Genomic DNA, 20,341 nt, shown 5'->3' with positions numbered 1-20,341 from the left:
CTTGCCCTTTAAAAGTTGCTGCGTTGGATCAAATATCAAGGTTGGCCCTTTCTCGTATCCTCCACCGTAAAATCTCACCGAACACACCTACCTATCATATGAAATCTCTTCGAAATTGTGCCTCTCCAATATATCCACCACATGCTTTAGAATTATAAGATCTGTTAAGTGTTTGATATATTCATTTACGTCCACCACATGCACTGCCCATACTAACTACAGCTACACCAAAATAGAAGGGGCCACAATAGGAGCTAGAAGTAGAGGTAGATATAGTTGTCGTAGAGTAGTCTGCCTAACCAAAGTTGTGACATGAACCTTAGTGTAAGCTCACCTAGAAGCTCGAAGGGTTACCTCCGCAAGATAGAGTGAATAAGGGCAGAAAGAACTTTGTCGTAAAAGCTTCACTTCGAGGATGAAGACAAGCCATAAAAGATCTATTCAGTCGCAGGAGTCCAAGCATTGTGAGCTGAAAAGAGGTTACAAAACTAGACTACAAAAACACAAAGCTTCGTAGACTCGACCAGTTGCTTAAGGAATGATGACCATTATGTTAAGCTTGGAAGGTGTCTTTCAAAAATTAGATATGTTTTTATAAGCTTGACCACTACATAATTCATCGTTATAATTGGTTTGGCAACCTTCAGAATTCAATTCTTTTGCTCCCAGGGAGCCATACAACACGCAACTTGAAGTTAGAGGGCTCATACTACTCTCCCAACTGGTTGCTCTGAGGGGCCATAGAAAGCACCTTCTAAAGGAAAGAGCCTACGTATTTGAATGACTTTGTAGATTTTAGCATACTCATACCAGAGCCAATCCCCTAACAGTCCTGCCACCGGGCCTCAGAACGGAGGCTTGTGTGGCGACTTGTAATTGTGCTGATACCACTCACTACTCTCCTAATTGAGCCTGAGTTCACCCTGTCATTACGCTTCAGATATCCATCCATAAAATCACAACTCACAAGGAGTACCAAGACAAAAATTGATGAACACCCGACCTTTGTTCTTGGGGAGTGATAAATCGACCCTCTCTCTCTCTCTCTCTAACCCAGAGAAGAGAATGAGATATAGGGAGTCGATTTAAGATATTTGGGGGTCGATTTATCACTGCCCTTGTTCTTAGGTAACATATTACTATTAGCAGGACAAAATTAGTTAAAACCGGACATGATAATTTCAAGATAAAATAATCCAAGCAAGATAGTCAAACCCGTTGCACAAATCCTTGGATAAGCTGTTCCAGGGATTGGCTACTTTGCTTGTATAATTTTATCTTGAATAAATCCCTGGGATAGGCTGCCATGCTGGTATATAATACCCTGCACGCTGGGTCTGTTCTCGATGTGAACAAAGAATTGCAATCCTATTCGAGGATGAAATAAATCTCAGCTTGTTATCCCCACAGAGAACAGTCCCATTAGATGTCATTCCTAGCCCCATGCCAATCTACAAGACTAAGAAGGTACAAGACATAAAATGATGCAGATTTATAAGTTAAGAAAATGCTCTAAAAATTTATGAGAAACACTAGAATCTCCTACTATTTCCTCTAAAAATCCATACCAGTCGCAGCCTCCTTAAGTAAAAGGATGGGCATTGCTAGCATGTCTCCTGTATTCTCATGTTTCTGGTATTCTCAAAAGAACACCTATGTCATCTCTATTTTTTCTTATTTTCATCTGCATGCCCACCTTCATTCAAATGTTGGGAATCATCAGATGGCTTTTTTGAAACTCCCCATCCTGGAAGCTTGTTTTCAGATTCTTCTTGCACAGAAGGCAGCTCCACCTCTTCCTTGTTTCTCCCCTAAGCATTCATATTTCAATAATTACAAATGGAAATCAATTAATGCGATCTCAGGTGTTTCGAAAAAAAAAAAATATGGTCTTTAATGAACACTACCTTCTTGGGGACTCCTTCATGGCCCTGAAAATGAGTATCTTTGTTTCTTGTCTTCAGAGGAAGAAGCTTTAGAGCCTCACCAAATAGTTCGTTTGTCTTAAGATCCCCATTCCATATACTTGCCTCCAACTGTAAATGTAAGGCATTTAGATAGACAAATAAGTAGCTTCTGTAATCTAAATTAAAGACTAGAAAACTTGTACCTGAATATGAATGATACAGATGACAATGCTTGCAATGGGTAACCAACTGTCCTCTGACGACAATGACAAGTTCGTCCTGTAAAATCACATCCAACAATTGAATGAGTAAAACCAAGTGTAAATTTTGACATTGTATTTTAACAGGGGTAATAAGGGGATCATGACTGCATATTGACATCATACTCGTGGAACACTACTACATTTCACTGTTACGGAAAAAGACAGAACATCAGTTCTATACTCCCGAATAATCAGATACAAGACCTTGAAATTCAAAGAGTTTTTTTGACAAGTTTTCAGTGAAAATTTTATATAATCAGTATCATTAAAATACCCACCACAAAAAGTTGTAAATAATCAGTTTTTGGTTGGGTTTTTTCTCAAAATCACCATCAGTAATGAATTTGCATACCAGACTTAAGAATAGGCATGTATCAATTATAGTAATCACAACTTAAAAAGCTGCCGAAACACACAACTTTCCATGCCAAAGAGTGGTGGTTTACTAGATGTGCAAATAGAAGATAAAACTTAAAAGATTGGCACAAGTCGAAACAAAGTCAGTCCTATGTTCATGATTGAAAATGTATGGACATGGAAGTCATAGTTAATGTACAGGAACTATCAGACACGGATACAAGTGAATGTACAAGATGCGACATCTGCATAAGAGAGTTGGACATTGGAGAAATAAGTGGCACCGAAACAGAATCGTGCACATTTTTTAAAGGGCCAGAAGCACAATTGGCGGCAAACCACACAAATTGGGCACATCCAAGAGTTCATTATATCGTTTACACCCTTGATGTCCTTCAAATCAATAAAATTTGGCCCTGAAGAGCTCCGATCAAGCACATAGAACAAACAGCATGCCAAAATTGTTGGCCCATGCAAACATCAGATCAACAATTCGACCATTTTGATAGATCTAGATGTCATTAATTGAGAGGAAGCACTTTGAAGCACAATGATGGGATTCATTGGCCACCCACTTGATCAAATGGTGCAATCAATGGTGCCAAGTGCATCCAACAGATGCTCATGGGCTCCCTTCCACACAAAAAAATCCATTGGGCCACCACATCATGGATAGCCCAACAACACCTCATCAATAGCCCTCCTAGGTTTTATCCATTGAATGGTGAAATTATATTAAAGAAGAGGGTATAGCCCAATGACTGAGCCAAGATGGTAAAATACATCAAGCAGAGCAAGGGAAAAAAATACAATAGAAAAATGCAAAGTCAATAGCCAACGACAAAACAAAACAATGAAAAACAAGGCTTCCTCAAATAATAAAGGGCAAATCTAATAAAAGCATCGAATCTCTGGTGACCCCAGACCAGGCGAGAGAATCTGCATTCGAATTGTCGGATTGCCATACATGTATGAGTTGAAAGTTGTGCCCCTTAAGAGTATTTGGATCTCCTCAATAGCATCCATGAATTTCCATAGGTGTCAGACATCGTCTATCAGCAATCTAACCACATTGAGAGGATCACCCTCAATAATAATATGATCCAGCTGTGATTGGTCCAACAACCCAATGCCACCTGCATCTCTTTAGAATCCTTTACTCAAATAGGACCCGAAAAGGCCACCTTTACTCAAACAGAACCTAAAATGGCCAAAACATCTCTCTATCTGGAGTCCTCGGAAGACCTTCAATGCCCGTCAAGCCAGGGTTACCAAGACTCGATCCATCAAAGTTCAATTTCAACTTTCTGAGAGAGGGTGGTTCCCACATGAGACGCGATCCCCCCTTAAAGCATCTGCTTAGTCTAATTTCCTCATAGGACACGTGGAAGGACGCCATTGATATCCCTTTCGGGGAGGGAAGGATCAATGCCTACTGAAAACCACATAGAATAGTTCCATACGCAAACTGCTCACGCCCTTAGAGACAACATTGAAAAATCTCTAGTTTCTTCCATTCAAAACCATCCAAAAAGTGACAGCAAAGAAAAGGCTCCAAAGAATCATACCACTAGGAGGCGAAGGGGCAGAAACCAACGACTTATCATGGTCAGCCGTCAGCAATGTGACCAAGGAGAACTGAACTGACTCCCGAGAGACCTAAAACGAAATACATAAGATCATGAGTGTATTGAGCAACAAGAGGTCGACAGACTCGGCATCAGCAAGGCATAACATGTAATGGATGACAGTGATTTTACTTCTATGGTGCATGTGATCAACGATGAGTATCTTATCGAGGCAAGCTAAACAGCAAAAAACATTCACCAAGAATGGGGCCTTAATCCTCCAAACTTTCCATGAATGTGAGAGAGGTAGAATTGACTGAGTGATTGGAGAAAGAGCGTACAATGAAAGTACCAATCGATGTAAATTTCTAAGATCTTTTGACTATTCCTTGTCTTTTTATGTTAGATCGAATCAATTCTGGATACAAGACAAGCCACACCATCAATCTCCCAATCAAAGAAATTTCTACGTAATCCTATATTACAGTACATAGACTCATTGGTTATGTGCGGGTGATCAATAACCCTCCAAAACCACTGGTTATGTGCGGGTGATCAATAATCCTCCAAAACCACTGGTTATGTGCAGGTGATCAATAACCCTCTTATGTTATCATTGGATTGGGCATGTGAATGGGAGGGACTTATCTCCAAAGCCATGCATTTGGATGTAGTCCTAGCAGATTCGTGGTACTGGAAATGTGTGCACCGAAACAAACAAAAAGATACAGTTAGGTTAGTTATTAAGTAGTGCAAGACCTGCATCGCTAGGTGTTAATAGTGTGTAAGAGGATCTCCACCGTAGAAGGCATTCTAATGAGTAGGGAATCCCTAGCCAAAAATCCTAAATTGCCCTTGTATAAATGAACTAAAGGCTGTCACCTCACTATTTTCAATTCTACCCCTAAATATACCTTTCCTCTTCTATAAAAGAGGTTTAAAAGCTCCACAGTTTTGCACAAACTCACACTAATTAAGATCAATCCTCATTTGCAAGAGTACTGAGCTCTGGTTCACCCCTTCAAAAAAGAACCCCTCTAGTTCTAGAAAGCACACCCCTTTTCCTTAGCTTGTAGACACCCTCTTCTTAACCATTCCCTTGCCAAACTCTCCCCCTCCATGGAGATCATGAGCATTTAAGGTCAATCTTCAAGAAGATCCAATTCCAGGCCATCAAAAGACAGAAGATAAAGACAGAAGCATCAAGACAAAGTCTATGGAGTCAGATCACTGTTTGGCTATGAAGTATTTTGATGTAATTCCCATTCTACTCTTCTCATAGTTCTAACATAAATTCCACCACCGCAATTAATGGTATGCTTTCTTTTGGGTTGAAAATTTGTCATACCAAAGGCTATGAGCGGAAAGAAAGGATGACAGATTTGCAGCAGAAAGCTGAAAGCAAGTGGAGCAGGGTAATACTACCTTTCTTGAGAGTCAAGACACCATGGTGCCAGGGGCGATGCCACATGAGAGGAAAGGGGGACAATTGCCCCCCTTAGTATTTTGGAAAAAAAATATATACCTTTATGTTTTAATATTTTTTTATCTTTACCCCCTTTTTTAAAAAATTTGCCCCCCTTTCCAATCCTCCCTAAGATAGAAAATAAGTTTAAAATTTTAATTTTACCATTTTTATCTCCCTTTTTTGTGCAAAATTTACTATAATTTTTGCCCCCTCGTGCAAAATTTCAGATAGAAATTTTTTCTATCTTAAGTTTAAGAAAGATAAAAAAATTACTATAATTTTTGCCCCCCTTGTGCAAAATTTCTGGCATCGCCCCTGCATGGTGCTGTGTGTAAGATATGCTGGCTATGACTAAGTTCATCCTTTAGTAACTTTAGCATAAACATCAAAACTCAAAAAAGTAACCTAGTTACATACGAGGTTTTAAATTTCGGTTTTGGAATGCGTTTCGGTCCTCACCGTAACCGAAATTTCAAAATTTTGGACGAAATCTATCGAAATCAAATGAACTAATATTTTATCCGTTACCAAATTTCGACGAAATCCCCGAAATTTCGGAATATCGGCTGAAATTTTGGGATAATATTAAATAATAAGTAAAATCCAGATTTTCTCATGATATTCCTTAAATTTCAACCGACCGAAATTTCAAGCAAAACGAAATTTGAATCGAAATTTTGTAACGTTTCGACTTTATGCAATTTTGGTTTCGGTCGAAATTTAAAGCCTTGGTTACATATGAATTTCATAGACCTCTATTGAAGTCACAGTTCTCTGATGCAACTTTGTGACCAGAGGGCTAAAAATTTCTTAACCTCTCTTGTAGATGCTAAATTCTAGTTGTGATATTAACAAATTAGCTGCCAGTTACAATTACTACTGTGCTATTGGATTCACTATGTGAGTGATCAACCGAGTATCACAACACTAAGAAATGTATTTCCTCTGTCCACCTTAGATAGCATTACTGACTAGTTTTTGTGCAAAAATGTTGGTTTATAATTTATACAGAAAGAAATACCCAAACGAGAAACAATTGAAGCTAGCAAGAAGTTTAAACCTGAGGTAAGGAGCCAAGTATACAATGGAATACACCAGATAGCGTCGTCTTTCAGTATCCAGATACGCAAAAACCCAACTCTGCCAAAAAAGTAAAAAAAAGAAGTAAAGAACATGAATTTTCTGAAACGTAATCGAATAACAGAAAACCGTATTAATATTCTGAAAACAAACCCACCAGCCAATTAAAGTAAGGGATAAAGCTTATGATTCCCATCACAGCAAACCTCGCATCAGTAGAATCGAACGCCGATCCACCGCTACTACCACCGTTGTCATCATCAGAACCACTAGAGATGGGGAAAATCAGAGAATTGAGAACGCAAGCACCGATCGCAAAGGCGAAAGGCGCGTCATGAGATAGCTCAGCTCTGCATTTCCTTCTACTTCTACCTTTTCTCACCTGTGGAAACAAAACTAGGGTTTTTGAAATTCATAAAACAAAAGAAATGAAAGAAGAATAACTTCTAGGGTTACTTACGTGGCTCTTCTTTTTCGCCCAATCTAGTGAAGTAGGGTTTGTGAATCGAGAGCGGAGGCAAGGTCGGGGCAGGATGAGATTGACAGAGAAGGGGGAAGGAGAAACGAGAGAGATCATATTGCGGAAAAGGGAATGAAAAGGGATGGAGAATGAGGAGTTGCAGAGGAAGGAGAGGGTTTCATGGTTTTTAGAAGGGTAGCATCTAACGTGCGCATGAGGAGGAGGAGATGGGGAAAAGAGTATCCTCGAAGTTCTTACCTGTTCTACCTCTGTACTGTAGTCTGTCTGACTTGAAATCTTGTACATTATTACCCTTCGTCCATTCAACAATTTACGAAAGGGGCCGATAAATTCGCCCTCTACATTAGCCCTCGTCCAGCCATCGAATTACTGAATTACCCAGTTGTAAAGCCCGTACACTGTGTCTGAGTTCGGATCTTCAAACCAATAAGTTTTCTAATAAATACATGTTTTATAGTATCCATATCTAGGTGTACGTATTTTTAAGGGAATTGCTAGGGACCATCGCAGAATGCATTTTGCAGGCCGGCTGTTGCATGAGAGAGCAGCCACCTCATGAATAATGAATAAGACAAAATCATTTGAAATGTGAGCTTGTGTGGCTGCTCTCTCATGGAACAGCTGGCCTACGAAATGTCTTCTGCGATGGTCTTAAAAAAAAAAAAAAATAGTGCTAGGCCCACCTTGTTTGAAGATCTAAATTATTCAGTTGCCGGGCTCCATCGTAAATAGCCCATCATCTCCATCGTTATCGGTAGAGATTTCCAAATGGTGTAGTTTGTGTACGTATTAGAATTAGATATCTTGTGTAGATGATTTTTGACTTAGGTACGTCAATTCACCTTAAGGGTGCGAATCATCCTACAGGGGGTGTAAATTTATCATCTCCCAAAATGAAAGATCCAAACCGTTCATTGGGGGCCCGCATGTACGGACAACATATAATGCGTATTTATCAGAAAGTTCATTGCGTCTACCGAGTTCAAAGATCCAAACCCTCCATCACCCGGAATTATGCATTCACTCTTCTGTGAAGGAATGAGATTAATCTCACAAAATACAGTTCCAAGAGGAAATGCTAAGCCTAGATGCGCGAATAGATTTAGCATTCCTCCGTCAAGAAAATGTGTTGTGATTGGGCCAGTTGATCATGCGGGCAGATACAAGGAATGAGATGTTTTTCATCACCTGAAATGAAGGGCAAACATTAACCCAGATTGGAAGGGCAACTCAGTTGGCAAGCCAACCATCTTCTTCCATGTAATAAACCTAGCAACTCAATTGATATTGGATGTTTGTGATGTAGCCCAACCTTGGGTTTGGATCACGGTCACCTGACCAGCGATGAAATGTTTTTTTCACTCTAATATGGAACAACAAAACAAAAACTTCTACTACCAACATTTAAAAAGAAGACAATATATTATATAGTATACAACAGTAGCACCAGCGCCATTGACTTCACAAATATGCGATTTGCTCAAAAAGAAATCACAAATTAAGTACTACAAAAAGAATCACTGATTAGGTACTACCACGGCCGGCGTTTACTTGTTACCTCCAATGGCTAGCACCACGCAGTCACTTCCTTTGGACTCCGATGTATATCTTTAGGAATTTCATTTATTTTTCATAGGAGGAGAAGGCTGTGATCTCTCAAAGGAAATTCCTTCAATAAATAGTTTGGAAGCACCATCAAGAGGAATTGAGATACTGCCTCTGCTTCTTTCTACATGCACTGATATAAAAAAAAAAACAGTAGTGATCATTTGCCATAAAAAAGTAAGATGGAAATAAACAGTTAGCATTGAGGGGCGTTATTGTACCAGAATCTACAGTGCTCTTTCTACAATCTCTGATATATTGTTTCTTAGCAGTCCTTTTCTCCTCTTCTGCTCTTATCTTGTTCTTCTCGGTCATACGAAGCATTTAGCTGCTGTTGCAACTGGAAGAAGGACAAATTGATCCCCACCAAATCAATCAAAATGTTAAATATATAATCTCCACAATTTGATTTTCTGTAGTTTAAGTAAAATGTAAGGATGTATTCAGCCATCTTTGTTCCATAAATTCAAGCTGAACCTTCTTGGAAGTTTTTTCAATTCCGAGCAAAACCACCTCGCAATTAGAGGTTTGTCTTGAAGTTATATGTATTAGTCCTAAAATGAGTGTCGGCTGAAACAATTGGAAACACGACTGGCTACATGCGTAAGCAGAAACGTCCAAAGAAAAAATGCCAATAATACAATATACTCAAAACCAGCCTATCTACTATACAGACTACTGTACTTTTTGAAGATTCCCATGTGTACATAAAGATTGGAAGGGTATTTTCCTGAGCATCACCCCTATGAACACCGAAAAATTTACTCTGATGTTTGTGTAGTATATAGATCAGCTTCTGTAGGCAGTTACATTTCAGCTCCTTCATTTGGTCAGTGTGGTCAACTGGTCAACCTTTTTAAGTACAAAAGTGCATTGGAAGTTCTTGCTCCCAGAATTCTGATATTGATACGTTATTACCTGTGCCACCAGTCACTGCTGAACAGTGTGAAAATGAAGGGGTTTTGAAAGACAACAAATGCCCCTCCAAAAGCTAGAAAATAGCCGCTAAAAACAAAAGTTCCCCATAAAAAAAAAATAGCCACTAAAAAAAGGTAAAAATTAAAAATCAATAAAAAAAGTGAAAAAAATAGCAAAATTGGAACAGGCCCGAATGACCAGAACAAATTGGGATTCTGCCCAGAATGTTTCGTTTCATGTTTTTTCTATTTCCTGAGCTGGAATGCTTCCATTGGCGCTCTTGCCAGTGGGGCGGAATTAGTAAATAGGTGACAGGAAGTACGTTGTTACAGGCCCATTGACAATTCCCTTCCCTAGAAATGTCCTACATCAATCACACAATTGGATTTGCAAAAAAGTAAAGGTTGTCACGACAGATGCAACTAGTGAGGAGCTTCCTCAATTGCAAATCCTAGAAAACAAGATAATGTAAACATAAAATAACAAGAAAACTGTGAAGTGAACTTCGAAACAGACAAAATCTTATTCTACAAATTTGGAATAATATAGAGCAGATAATGACCGTATAGAATACAAAATGGAAGCATTGCCCATATACGAGATGGTAGTGAGTACTCGCTTATGAGAACAATATGATAAGAACCAGACTAGGGAACCAGAAAAGGCATGTTACATAAATTACCAGAGAGATGGGGGAGGCACCTAAGTCGATTAGCCAAGAAGCTTCAAATGGAGATGATTGTAGATCTCTCATCTGATGAGTGAGAGTCATTGTCAAGAATTGCTAATACTATGCATCAAATCGATGGTAACATGTAACAACGGTATGATTATGCCGCCATAGACTTGTCATGGGCAATAGGCCGATACTGAACAGACCTAGGGCCCCTGCTGATAGAAGTGAGGTCCAATACGACCTCTGTCTTGGCTAAGACCATGACCATGACCACCCCCACGACGAGGAGGTTCCTGCTGCATAAAGGACCTCAAAACTGTCTAAAGAGAGTGATGAAGTACTCAGAGAGTTAGACAGTGTGGAGGAAAATCCCATGAGTCCATATTGTAACAACATAATCCTCAACCTAGAGAAAGTGGAAAGCAGTGAACATATTGGAGTTATGTCCCAGACCATTCATAATGTATCCAAGTTTACGTACATCAAGGATTGTCGAATGACAGCAAATTGGTCCCAAGTGTTCTTCATCTTCAAAAGAAATTCATGAGTAGTAGGATTACCCATCCGACAGTTTTATACTCCAGCTCGAAGTTGTAAGAGGCGAGATTGAGACTGCTGTGAAAAGGTATCTTCAAGATGCTTCCATAACTCTTGTGCAGATATGACACGTAAGACCCAGGCTAGAACTTCTAGATATAAGGTAGAGGTCAACAGAGCAATAACATAATCTTCCATGTGCCACGCATCATATGCGATAATTTTCTCTTCTAAAGAATTTTTCCAACTTTCTTCACATATTCATCAGGTTTAATTAGGAGGCCTTCAATGAGATAGAATGCCCTGAGCATGGGTAATCACGAGTATTTGGCTTTTCTGAAGTAGATAATTATCATTGGTGAGTTTGATTGTCACACGATGAGGGGAGATCGTGAAAGAGGTGGCTATATAAGTGGAAGAAAACCTTTTCAAAAGAAAAATAAGTGGAAGAAAAAGAATGAAAGGAGGCAAACGAGGCCATGACAGAATATGCACAAGAAATTGAGTAGGAAAAGAAGAAAATGATGTGAGATAAAAGGGATATAAGAAGAAAGAAAGGGAAGAGGTATGACGTGTAATTTTAATAAGGAAGAGGGGTTGAGGTCATGGCAGATCGGGGAGGGGGGGGGGGGGGGGGGGGGGGGTGTGCATGGTGGATTTGCCCCCTCGCCCTCTCTCTATGTGACACATTTGCCCCCTCTCTCTATGTGACACCTTGCCCCCATCTCTCTCTCTCTCTCTCTCTCTCTCTCTCTCTCTCTCTCTCTCTCTGACACACCCTTTCACCTATGAGATTTTATATATTAGGATATTAGGTTGCATGTGACGTCTAGTATTTTAAAAAGGGGTACTCTGGGTCCCACTTCATAGGTTGATCCAAACTGTTTATGTTGGGCCACAAAATAAATAGTTGTACCCCGTGAATCATCTCCATAGGATTGATCCTAACCCTCCAAGGATTTTGAAATATAGAGGTTTCTATAACAGGCAATCTTGTTCCTATTATGTGGTGTATAGCCCATTTACGCCCAACAAATGACGGTTTGGATCTTCCTAGGAAGTAGACCCATAGCATTTTTTGAAAAATACTAGACTTCACAGTCGTCACGTGCTAACAACATATAAAATCTTAGGAATTATTGGGTTTTTAAAAGCAAGAGGGGATCTTTTTTCATGTTGTGTATGGGGTAAAATAGTGGATCCCACTACTACAAAATATGTTTTGTAAATTGTGAGCTCCATATGCACAGGTTAGGGGAACATGGTGGGTCCACCTAGCAAAATATAAAGTGTAAAATGGCGGGTCCCAACATGCTATAAGAACCATTCTCTGCCCCCCTTGGAGCAAATTCCTGGCTCTGCCCCTGGTTGAGGTTCAAAAGGAAGATGAAGAATGGGTTTTGGAGGATGAAAGGAGAAAGAGTTAAGGATTAGATTTATTTTTCGTGAGGGTTTTGGTTATTTTTTGTGGAGAGGGTTCTGACATGCACCTTTTCATCCAGTTAGAGGCTAAAATGCACCTAAATCCTAGTTACGAACTGCGTTTCGTTTTGTGGACGAAAAGATTTGCCACGGATGGAAATCCGGTATGAAATGATGTAATATTTTGTTTCGTCCTGGATTTCGTCCGGTTTCATCCAGCCCGGACCAAATTCATCCGGAATACGAAATTCCCGTTTCGTCCAGAACTAGACAAAATACCATTTTTTTTAAAAAAATTACCAGAATGCCATTATAGCCGTTGGAAAGTGTTTTTTTACAGTTTTACCATCATTTTTTTATCATTTTATAGCCGTTAGAAGGGTATTTCTCATCTTTTGGCATCTACAAGCCCTTACATCTCTATATATACCCCTCTAACCCTTATTTTCCCACTCACTTCTACTTCAACCTCTCTTTAAACTTTCTTTTACAGTTTTACTACTACTTTCTTCTACTTAGCATTCTTCTCTCTGACTAATCTAATCTCTCTTACATTCTTCTCAATACTTTCTTCTCCTACATTCTTCTCACTAATCTCTAGAGCTAGATTCTACTTCATCCAAAGATCTACATTGAAGAGCATCAGGAGTCTTCCGGTCGGTTCAGAACTTAGTTATAAATTCCGTTCCGGTCGCCGTTCCGTTTTGGCTACTGGAACGGAACGTTCCGGTGTTCCGGCCGTTTCGTTCAGCGTTCCGGTCGAAACTTTTCGTTCCGGTTGAAAAAAATAGTTAAAAATATGAAAAAAATCCTAAAAAATTAGAAATTGTTAGAAAAATATAAGAAACACTTAAATGAACTAAAAGACATATTTATTACTTAAAAACCAAAGTTTAATAACAAAAAGACGAAAAATGCCCTCCTAACAACTACAAAACGGTCACAAAATGAGGGCAAATGTGTAAAATACACTCCCCAACAGTCATAAATGAATTTATGTAATTTTTTGGATTTTTATTTTATTTTTTTTTGAATTTTTTTGGAAAAAGACGAAAAATGCCCTCCCAACAACTATAAAACGGTCATAAAACGAGGGCAAATCTGTAAAATACACTCCCCAACAGCCTTAATGGCATTTTTGTAAATTTTTTGAATTTTATTTTATTTTTTTTGAATTTTTCCGCATTTCCGGCCGGAACAGTGAATTCCGGCCATTCCGGCCGGAATTCCGCCGGAAACCGGAATTCCGACCGGAATGACCGGAACGGACCGGAATTCCGGCCGGAACGGAAAATTTGCCCATTCCGTTCCGGAATCCGGTCCGTTCCGGCCGGAACGGAACGGAATTTATATCTATGGTTCAGAATGAAGATGGCAATCTGCAACCGAGACAAGTTGGGACAAGGTATATTGATTCGTTCATTTAATTATGTATATTTCATTTAAACTTTCAACAAATAAATGCTTAACTATTGGTCACTTTGCAGTTGCATCGTGGAATCAGTTCGGAACTGACATCTAGGACTTAGAGAGCTTCGTCATCGAGAATTCTCAGTCAAACCTGTCGTGGGACCGGATGTAAAAGGAACTGGAGTACTTTCGAACACATCCACTCTGCAAAGAAAAATAGGTTGCAGCACCAGAGATTGAATGACCTGGTGTTTGTCGATTACAACCTTAAGTTTCTAGAAAAGTATACTACTTAATTGAAATAAATGTTCTCACCTCTTAATTTTAAACTTAAACTCACTTGTGTTGGGCAAATTTTTTTTCAGGATCTTATCGACAAAATCTTCTACCACTAGCGACCCACTTAGTATAAATCACCTGGATGTTATGATGGATTGCGTTATGGAAGATGACCATGTTATTTTCAAGCCAAAAGATATTGGTTGGGAAGATATTGAAGGGCCTACTGGAGTTGTTGCGGGCGACAACGACACACCTCGTGAAGATGTTCCTACATATGTTGGTGGTGACGACGGGGAGGGCTCCTACCACTCGGTTGAGTATGATGATCCTCAATACGATTGAGAGCCCTTAGGGAATTGGGGAGATGACATAGTTGAGTGAATGAGCTATGCCTATGAGAGATGAGATCTGATTTTGAGATGTAATTTCTTGTTTTTTATGCATTAATTGCACTAAATTTAATCTTAAGTAATAAAGATGCCTGGCATTCAAAAAAAAGTAATAAAGATGCCAAAAAAAGTAATAAAGATGCCTTTTTTACTTATTTAGTTCATTTAATTGTTTATTGTATTTTTTTAACAATTTTTTATTTCTTTGGATTTTTTTCTCAACTCAACTAAGCCTTTGTCCCAAACTAGTTGGGGTTGGCTAAATGAATCCTTTAGAAAAATATTCATAAAGAAGGTAAAAGGAATCTACCTAGCTCGTTCTAGTTGGGTTCTTCTACGTGGAATTTTTTCATATTTTAATTATTAAAAAAAAATTAATCAACGAAAATTTTCGAATGAAACGCCGAATGAATCGGACGAAACACCAAAAATGAAACGGCGAAAGAAACAGAATTTATAACTAGACCTAAATAATTGAGGTGGCATCTATGTGAGCCTTAAGTGAGGTGCACATTAGCAAGGGAAAGAAAAATTAGAGGAAAGAAACAAGAGACCCAAAAAATGCTATGAGGCTGGATGTGGAGACTTGGAATATTTTTTTTTAAAATAGAGATATTTTGGAGGAACGAAAAGAGAGAAACTATGGATTTAAAGAAGGAAGGATGGATGGATATGATTTTGGAAGAAAGAAAGAAGAAAGATAGGATTTTGAAGATAGGGAAGAGATGAAATAGAGAAGAGAAGAACAAACTGGAAGTGAATGAAGTTCCTTTTTGGAATAATAAATCTTGGCCTATAGCTTTTGCCTTTGATAGATCTCCCATTCTAATATAATGTAAAGTATGGACATATGAAGTGAAGCAGTGAGAAAAAGAAGACAAACCGATAGGGAGATCAGCGTCTTTATATATTGTCTTCCGATAGGGAGATCAGCGTCTTTATATATTTTTAGATGTTTCAATGTACGCACAATCAACGTCAATAACTCAAAGTTCGTGAGTGAAACTAAATCATTTAAAAAAAACAGTAATATTTTGCTCATCTTGCCGGTGTAATTGGATTGTCTATCATTTCATGAAAAACAAGGATAACAAGATAAAATCTGCCCGTTGTGATTCACCTGTATGTGTTTCAGCTTTGCTGCTGTCAGCTCATCTGTTAGATTAATCATCCTGCACCCCAAAAAAAAAAAAAAAAAAAGAAGGAAAACTAAAAATTAGAATCACCTCAGATTTATCTTATATTCACGATTCTCTTTTCGCATCAGAAAATTAAAGTGGATCAACAATATCAAAGCACGAGATCAGAATGTCAAACCATTTAGGTTATGTCCAGTCATTCAACTCGATCCACATGATGATGGCCTACCTGGCTTGCAACTCTGAAATCTTTATAAGCAACAAACGCTCTCTTTCGGAGCTCGCTGTTTCGATCTGTCAAAAATGGCAACAGAATTTCTGTTTTAAATGACATAAATAAAACATATTATATAATAATATAGTAAGTGTGTTGGGGTAAATGATCGGCTGGACATCAATTTTTTTTTAAATGAAACATAGTTCTTGTAATCAACTGAATCACGAAGCAGCACATTCATAACTGGGATGTAATAAATTTTAAAACTGAATAAGTCCAAAATGACGAGTTGCTCAATTCTGATACAGTTCCAGCTTTTCACACACAGAATACCTAGTCAAAGACTACATTCTACTTAAATATAATACAGCTCATATCTGGAAAGAGCAGTTCGTATGCAGACAAAGGATATTCTACAAATTTACATTAGAAAACAATGAGAAAATAAATTATGATGTTTAGTCCATTTTTACTTTATGAATGGATAACACATCCCTTGATCTCAACCATATCAAACTTCCGGCAGACTCATATAGCTGTTGAGAATGTTCACTTTTTTTCTTTTTTTAAAAAAAATGAAAAGTTATTAATGGACCAAAGAAACTAGGGCCTAGTTAGCCCCAGACCAACAGAATTAAAACTGATTACATCACACTCAATAAATCGGACGGGAATTCGAAACAATGATCCTTTCACGAGCAGACCCCTTATTCGCAAGATCATCAGCCATAGAATTAGCCGATCAAGAGATACGGGAGGACATATCCATCAAAGATGAAGTCATGGATTTGTGAAGAATTAGCCGATCGAGAGATACGGGAGAAGGACATATCCATCGAAGCTGAAGTCATGGATTTGTGAAATCAGGTTGGAAAATCTCCATGGGCCAAGGGATTTGTTAGCAGCCCATGAAACAACATGCGCTGAATCACCTTCAGCCCAAACCTGTTTGTCTAGAAATTTGGTAACAAAATTGAGTCCTTCAAGGAGAGTTTTAATTTCAACTTTGTTCGAGTCAGTAATGCCAATAGGGCAGTAAAAAGATCTGAAAACAGCATCTCCGTCATCTGTCGCTGCACTCCTATCCCCAGATATTCCAGGATTTCCTCTATAACTTCCGTCAAAATCAGTTTTAATTGAACTGAGGAGAAAAACAAAAACACTAGAATTTTTTCTTACTCAATGGCTTATCTGTCACTATCTCCTTCCTTTTTCTGAAGGTGTCAGACAAGGTAAATGTCCATTGAGGATGGATTTCAAAACCCAATGCACAATGTTCAACTTAATATTCAAAATAGGAGAGCCAGTCTGGGCCAGTCTGGGATTCCTTTCCTTCAAAGATCCTCCCATTAAGTTCGTGCCAGATGCTTTTGGGAAAACCAATCCACCCAAAAGCACATCAGGACAGCCGTCCATATGGAGAAAGCTGTGTCGTGAATAAATAGGTGGTTGAGAATCCTAAGGTGTTGGCAAAGCTCCTTGAAGTTCTCATCGTTCTCATCATTCACATCTTCACTACAGTAACTTTCCGTAGCTCAGATTTGCAGGGTGTTGTTGGGGTGTCATGTATGGTATGAAATATGAATTTGATCACTATGGTTCAGAAAAATCTGAAATTATGAATGCATGGAGCCATCAAAATGTAGGTGTTTGAGATTTGGCTCGGTCTTGCTAATTTCCAGTCCACTTCAAAGTGCATAACTTCAGACCATGAACTCAACTATGAAGTAAAGTATTCAACTAAGGAAGTTAAATCAAGTACTCCCTCCATATCCTTGACTGCTATTCTTGAATGTTTGAAACTAGTACCACGAGGCTTTATTATGACAATCAAACAGGCATTTGTATTACCGCCAACCCTATAGTTCACGAAAGGACTGAGCCTATCAAAGTGGCCAGCTATTTTGTACGCAAGAAGGTAGCAGCCAAGATCATTGCCGTGCCATTTGTCGTATTGAATATCAACTTGTTGACATTCTTACTGAGGCCATCAGTCTCAACCCTCAGGAAATTCTTTGCAAGCTGGGAATGATAGATACCTATTTTCTAACTTGAGGAGGCTGTAGAGAATAATGTACATAATATTTTAAATAATGGGTTTTGGCACATATTTATGTAGGCATCGCTAATACTATCATTTTCTGCCGGTTACTTCAATAAAAGGGGTAAGTGAACAACATTTTTTTTTCTTATAAGAACTCCATTTGAGTCTTTAAAACCTCCATCCAATTGCTCATCTTTGTCTAAACAGTCCAAACCTCGGTTCCATAAAGAAGCTACAGGAGTGGCTTGCCTCTATAGCTAATCTTGGTATTGAGATTACTTGCTCTATGAGTTCTTGGATCTGCTATGAATTTTACTTCTAGAAGTTTTTTTTATCTTGGCTGTTTGTCTTTTTTGGTGCATATATTATATTAAAACAAACAAAGGGCCAAGGCCAAACAACAGCGCAAAGGCAAAAAGAAGAAAAAAGATGTCCCACCACCGTGACCGCCAAGAAAAAAAACCCAGGCTCGATTAGGCCAAGGCTACAACTGAGGCAAACTATGCCAAATTTTCAAAGAACTATAATTTGCTAATTTGTCTGCTAAATCATTATCTTCCCTTTAGATTTTGATTATGCTCAGACCGAAGCAAATCACTTTTCCATTGAAGAACCAGTTATTCCTTTCCGTCCAGATACCATGATGAGTAGGGATGTAGAAAGAGATCTGAGTTGTCTCCCTTTTACTTTGGAGAGGTACTTGTCTGAGTTCATGTTTTTCCCTACAAAGCCAAGTCTCCTGAGCTATGACCACGTCAACCAAGTACTCAGCCGTGTCAACTAAGTACACACTCGCGACGCGCCGAGACGACTAGGATTTGCTCTGGCCACATTTGGGCCTGCATCAGCATTTTGAAACACTGGTATCACCACACTAGATGTTAAGCCAAAAGAGAATGTCCTCCCCATTTCTGACATTATAGGATAGATTCCTGGAAAAAGTATTAAATTCTTCTTTCCAAGCGTTCCACATATGCGAACCACCCAACTTCCATTCCCCAAATTTCAAGTTGTCATTATACTTCAGGTAGTTGGCCTATATAGTGCAGGCCCAAAGATCATCTTTGGTGTGAAATTGTCGCCACCACGACTCGCAAGGACTGCATTTTGGGCCGTCCTTGATTCCTAGGCTGCACACACTTTTTAGGTTAGCAGACAGCAAATCTGCTACCAACATATAATATGAACCTTCCTAAATTACGTATCAATCGACAGGAAGTTTCTTTGAATTTTGCCTTGGCTCTGTCATTGTATATTATTTTTCTCCAGCCAAGTATGTCATGTTATATTGATTGTAAAGAAAAAAAATTGATTTAACAAGAAAATCTTGGTATTGAGATTACTTGCTCTATGAGTTGTTGGAGATGCTATGTCTTTTACTTCTTTCCAGCAGCTTGTTTTTATCTTGGAACATTGTCGTTGCATATATTTTTTCCTTCCATGAATTATGTCACATCATATTGATCGTAAAGAAACAATCTTGATTTACCATGAAAGGAAAAATATTGATTTACCATGAAAGGCTTTGATAAAGAATGATTCCTTTTAATGCTAGCTTTAGTTCCAAGCAGCATGATAATCATGAAATAATACTCATGCATAGGATATTACTTATATATGGAACTAACACTACCTAAAATTTCCCCATCAATAACATGCTACAGAAAACTAACCAGTTGCACTTCTCAACTAGCCTTAATTATTAGACCTTCTTAGAGTAGGTACCCAATTCTCATATGTAAATATTCTTCAATGAATAAAACCAAATTATTGGCAGGATATTTTATTTCAAGTAGTGTTTTTTCCCAGCTCCTTCAAGACAGTCACAAGGAAGTTTCCTTTTTCTCTGTGAAAGAACATCTGATATGAACCTTTTGAGAAGTTTGACCACATCTCAGTTCTGTTGATGGAAAAAAAAATAGCTGCAGGGTTGAAAAGAAACTTACCACTGAATCATTCTCTGAATTGCGAGCTTGTAAAGGCAACTTCCCAGCTTGAAATGCTGAAACAAAATTGTAAGTACTTGTATAGGAGTTGAAAAACCTTCACCGTGAATAAATGCAATACACCATCACAATAACTAATATTTTATGCTCACCATCGACTATCTCAGTTTGTTGCAAGTTATTCAACAAATTCATGATGAGATCCTGAAAGTTAACAAAAGAAAATTGTTTAAGTTAAAGACGAAAGTGTTACTAGTTGCGCTCTTCAACGCACCAAAAATCATGATGAGATCCTAAAAGTTTTTTTTTTTTTTTTTTTTTTTTTTTTTTTAAATAAAATGAAATCCTAAAATTAACAAAAGAAAAATGCTTGATTTCAAAATGAGTACTTTCGGGTTATTTTCTTCCAACACAAAGGTTGCAGTAACATGTTTTGTTTTTACTTTTTGTCAGATATCAAATATGGAATTTTCTTCATGAATCTAACATGGAATTTTCCAACTGAAGAAAATCAAATCTCTCTGCTTTACTTGTTGGAGTGCAGTGTGCTGAAAAAGATTCTGAAGGTGAGGCATGAGAAGTGATGTAGGTATTGCACTGTTTCCACTTTCCTTGGGTGACTGACTGACAGG

The 20,341-nt window shown here is 38.4% G+C and overlaps 2 protein-coding genes across 4 annotated transcripts in view; both read right to left on the bottom strand.

The window, feature by feature from the left end:
* Positions 1 to 1,468: 1,468 nt before the first annotated feature.
* On the bottom strand, positions 1,469 to 7,333 carry LOC143888075 (zinc finger matrin-type protein). Its single transcript, XM_077392370.1, has 6 exons — positions 7,104 to 7,333; positions 6,801 to 7,025; positions 6,624 to 6,703; positions 2,111 to 2,186; positions 1,908 to 2,036; positions 1,469 to 1,811 (listed from the first exon to the last, which is right to left on the bottom strand). Exons 1-6 carry the CDS (start codon positions 7,218 to 7,220, stop codon positions 1,665 to 1,667), a joined length of 774 nt encoding a protein of 257 aa, XP_077248485.1. The 5' UTR covers positions 7,221 to 7,333; the 3' UTR covers positions 1,469 to 1,664.
* A 1,399-nt stretch (positions 7,334 to 8,732) lies between these two features.
* Positions 8,733 to 20,341, bottom strand: part of LOC143888071 (serine/threonine-protein kinase BLUS1-like) — a 34,767-nt gene continuing 23,158 nt past the window's right edge. For 2 of the 3 annotated variants that reach the window (XM_077392362.1, XM_077392361.1), the window contains 7 exons: positions 20,240 to 20,341; positions 19,862 to 19,913; positions 19,710 to 19,765; positions 15,732 to 15,796; positions 15,484 to 15,535; positions 8,951 to 9,069; positions 8,733 to 8,862 (listed from right to left, as the gene is read on the bottom strand). In XM_077392362.1, coding sequence (XP_077248477.1) covers positions 8,995 to 9,069; positions 15,484 to 15,535; positions 15,732 to 15,796; positions 19,710 to 19,765; positions 19,862 to 19,913; positions 20,240 to 20,341 — 402 coding nt within the window. In that variant the 3' untranslated portion in view covers positions 8,733 to 8,862; positions 8,951 to 8,994. Of the gene's footprint in view, positions 8,863 to 8,950; positions 9,070 to 15,483; positions 15,536 to 15,680; positions 15,797 to 19,709; positions 19,766 to 19,861; positions 19,914 to 20,239 lie in introns of those variants that run through there. The other variant, XR_013254474.1, reaches the window with a different exon arrangement.

The sequence above is a fragment of the Tasmannia lanceolata genome, unplaced genomic scaffold (genome assembly GCF_043159265.1).
Source record: "Tasmannia lanceolata isolate RefF3 unplaced genomic scaffold, GAP_Taslan_0.1 ptg000012l, whole genome shotgun sequence".
In the NCBI taxonomy this organism is placed as follows: Eukaryota; Viridiplantae; Streptophyta; class Magnoliopsida; order Canellales; family Winteraceae; genus Tasmannia; species Tasmannia lanceolata.
The sequence above is the reverse complement of the archived record's forward strand: the minus strand, read 5'-3'. Positions and strand labels throughout refer to the sequence as shown.

Bases quoted from the DNA above. Each gene is read 5' to 3' on its own strand.
- LOC143888075 (XM_077392370.1), bottom strand. From the start codon at position 7,220: ATGATCTCTCTCGTTTCTCCTTCCCCCTTCTCTGTCAATCTCATCCTG. The intron at 7,026-7,103 runs GTAAGTAACCCT...TTGTTTCCACAG, and splicing joins GGGCGAAAAAGAAGAGCCAC to GTGAGAAAAGGTAGAAGTAG. The intron at 1,812-1,907 runs GTAGTGTTCATT...ATGAATGCTTAG, and splicing joins ATGAAGGAGTCCCCAAGAAG to GGGAGAAACAAGGAAGAGGT.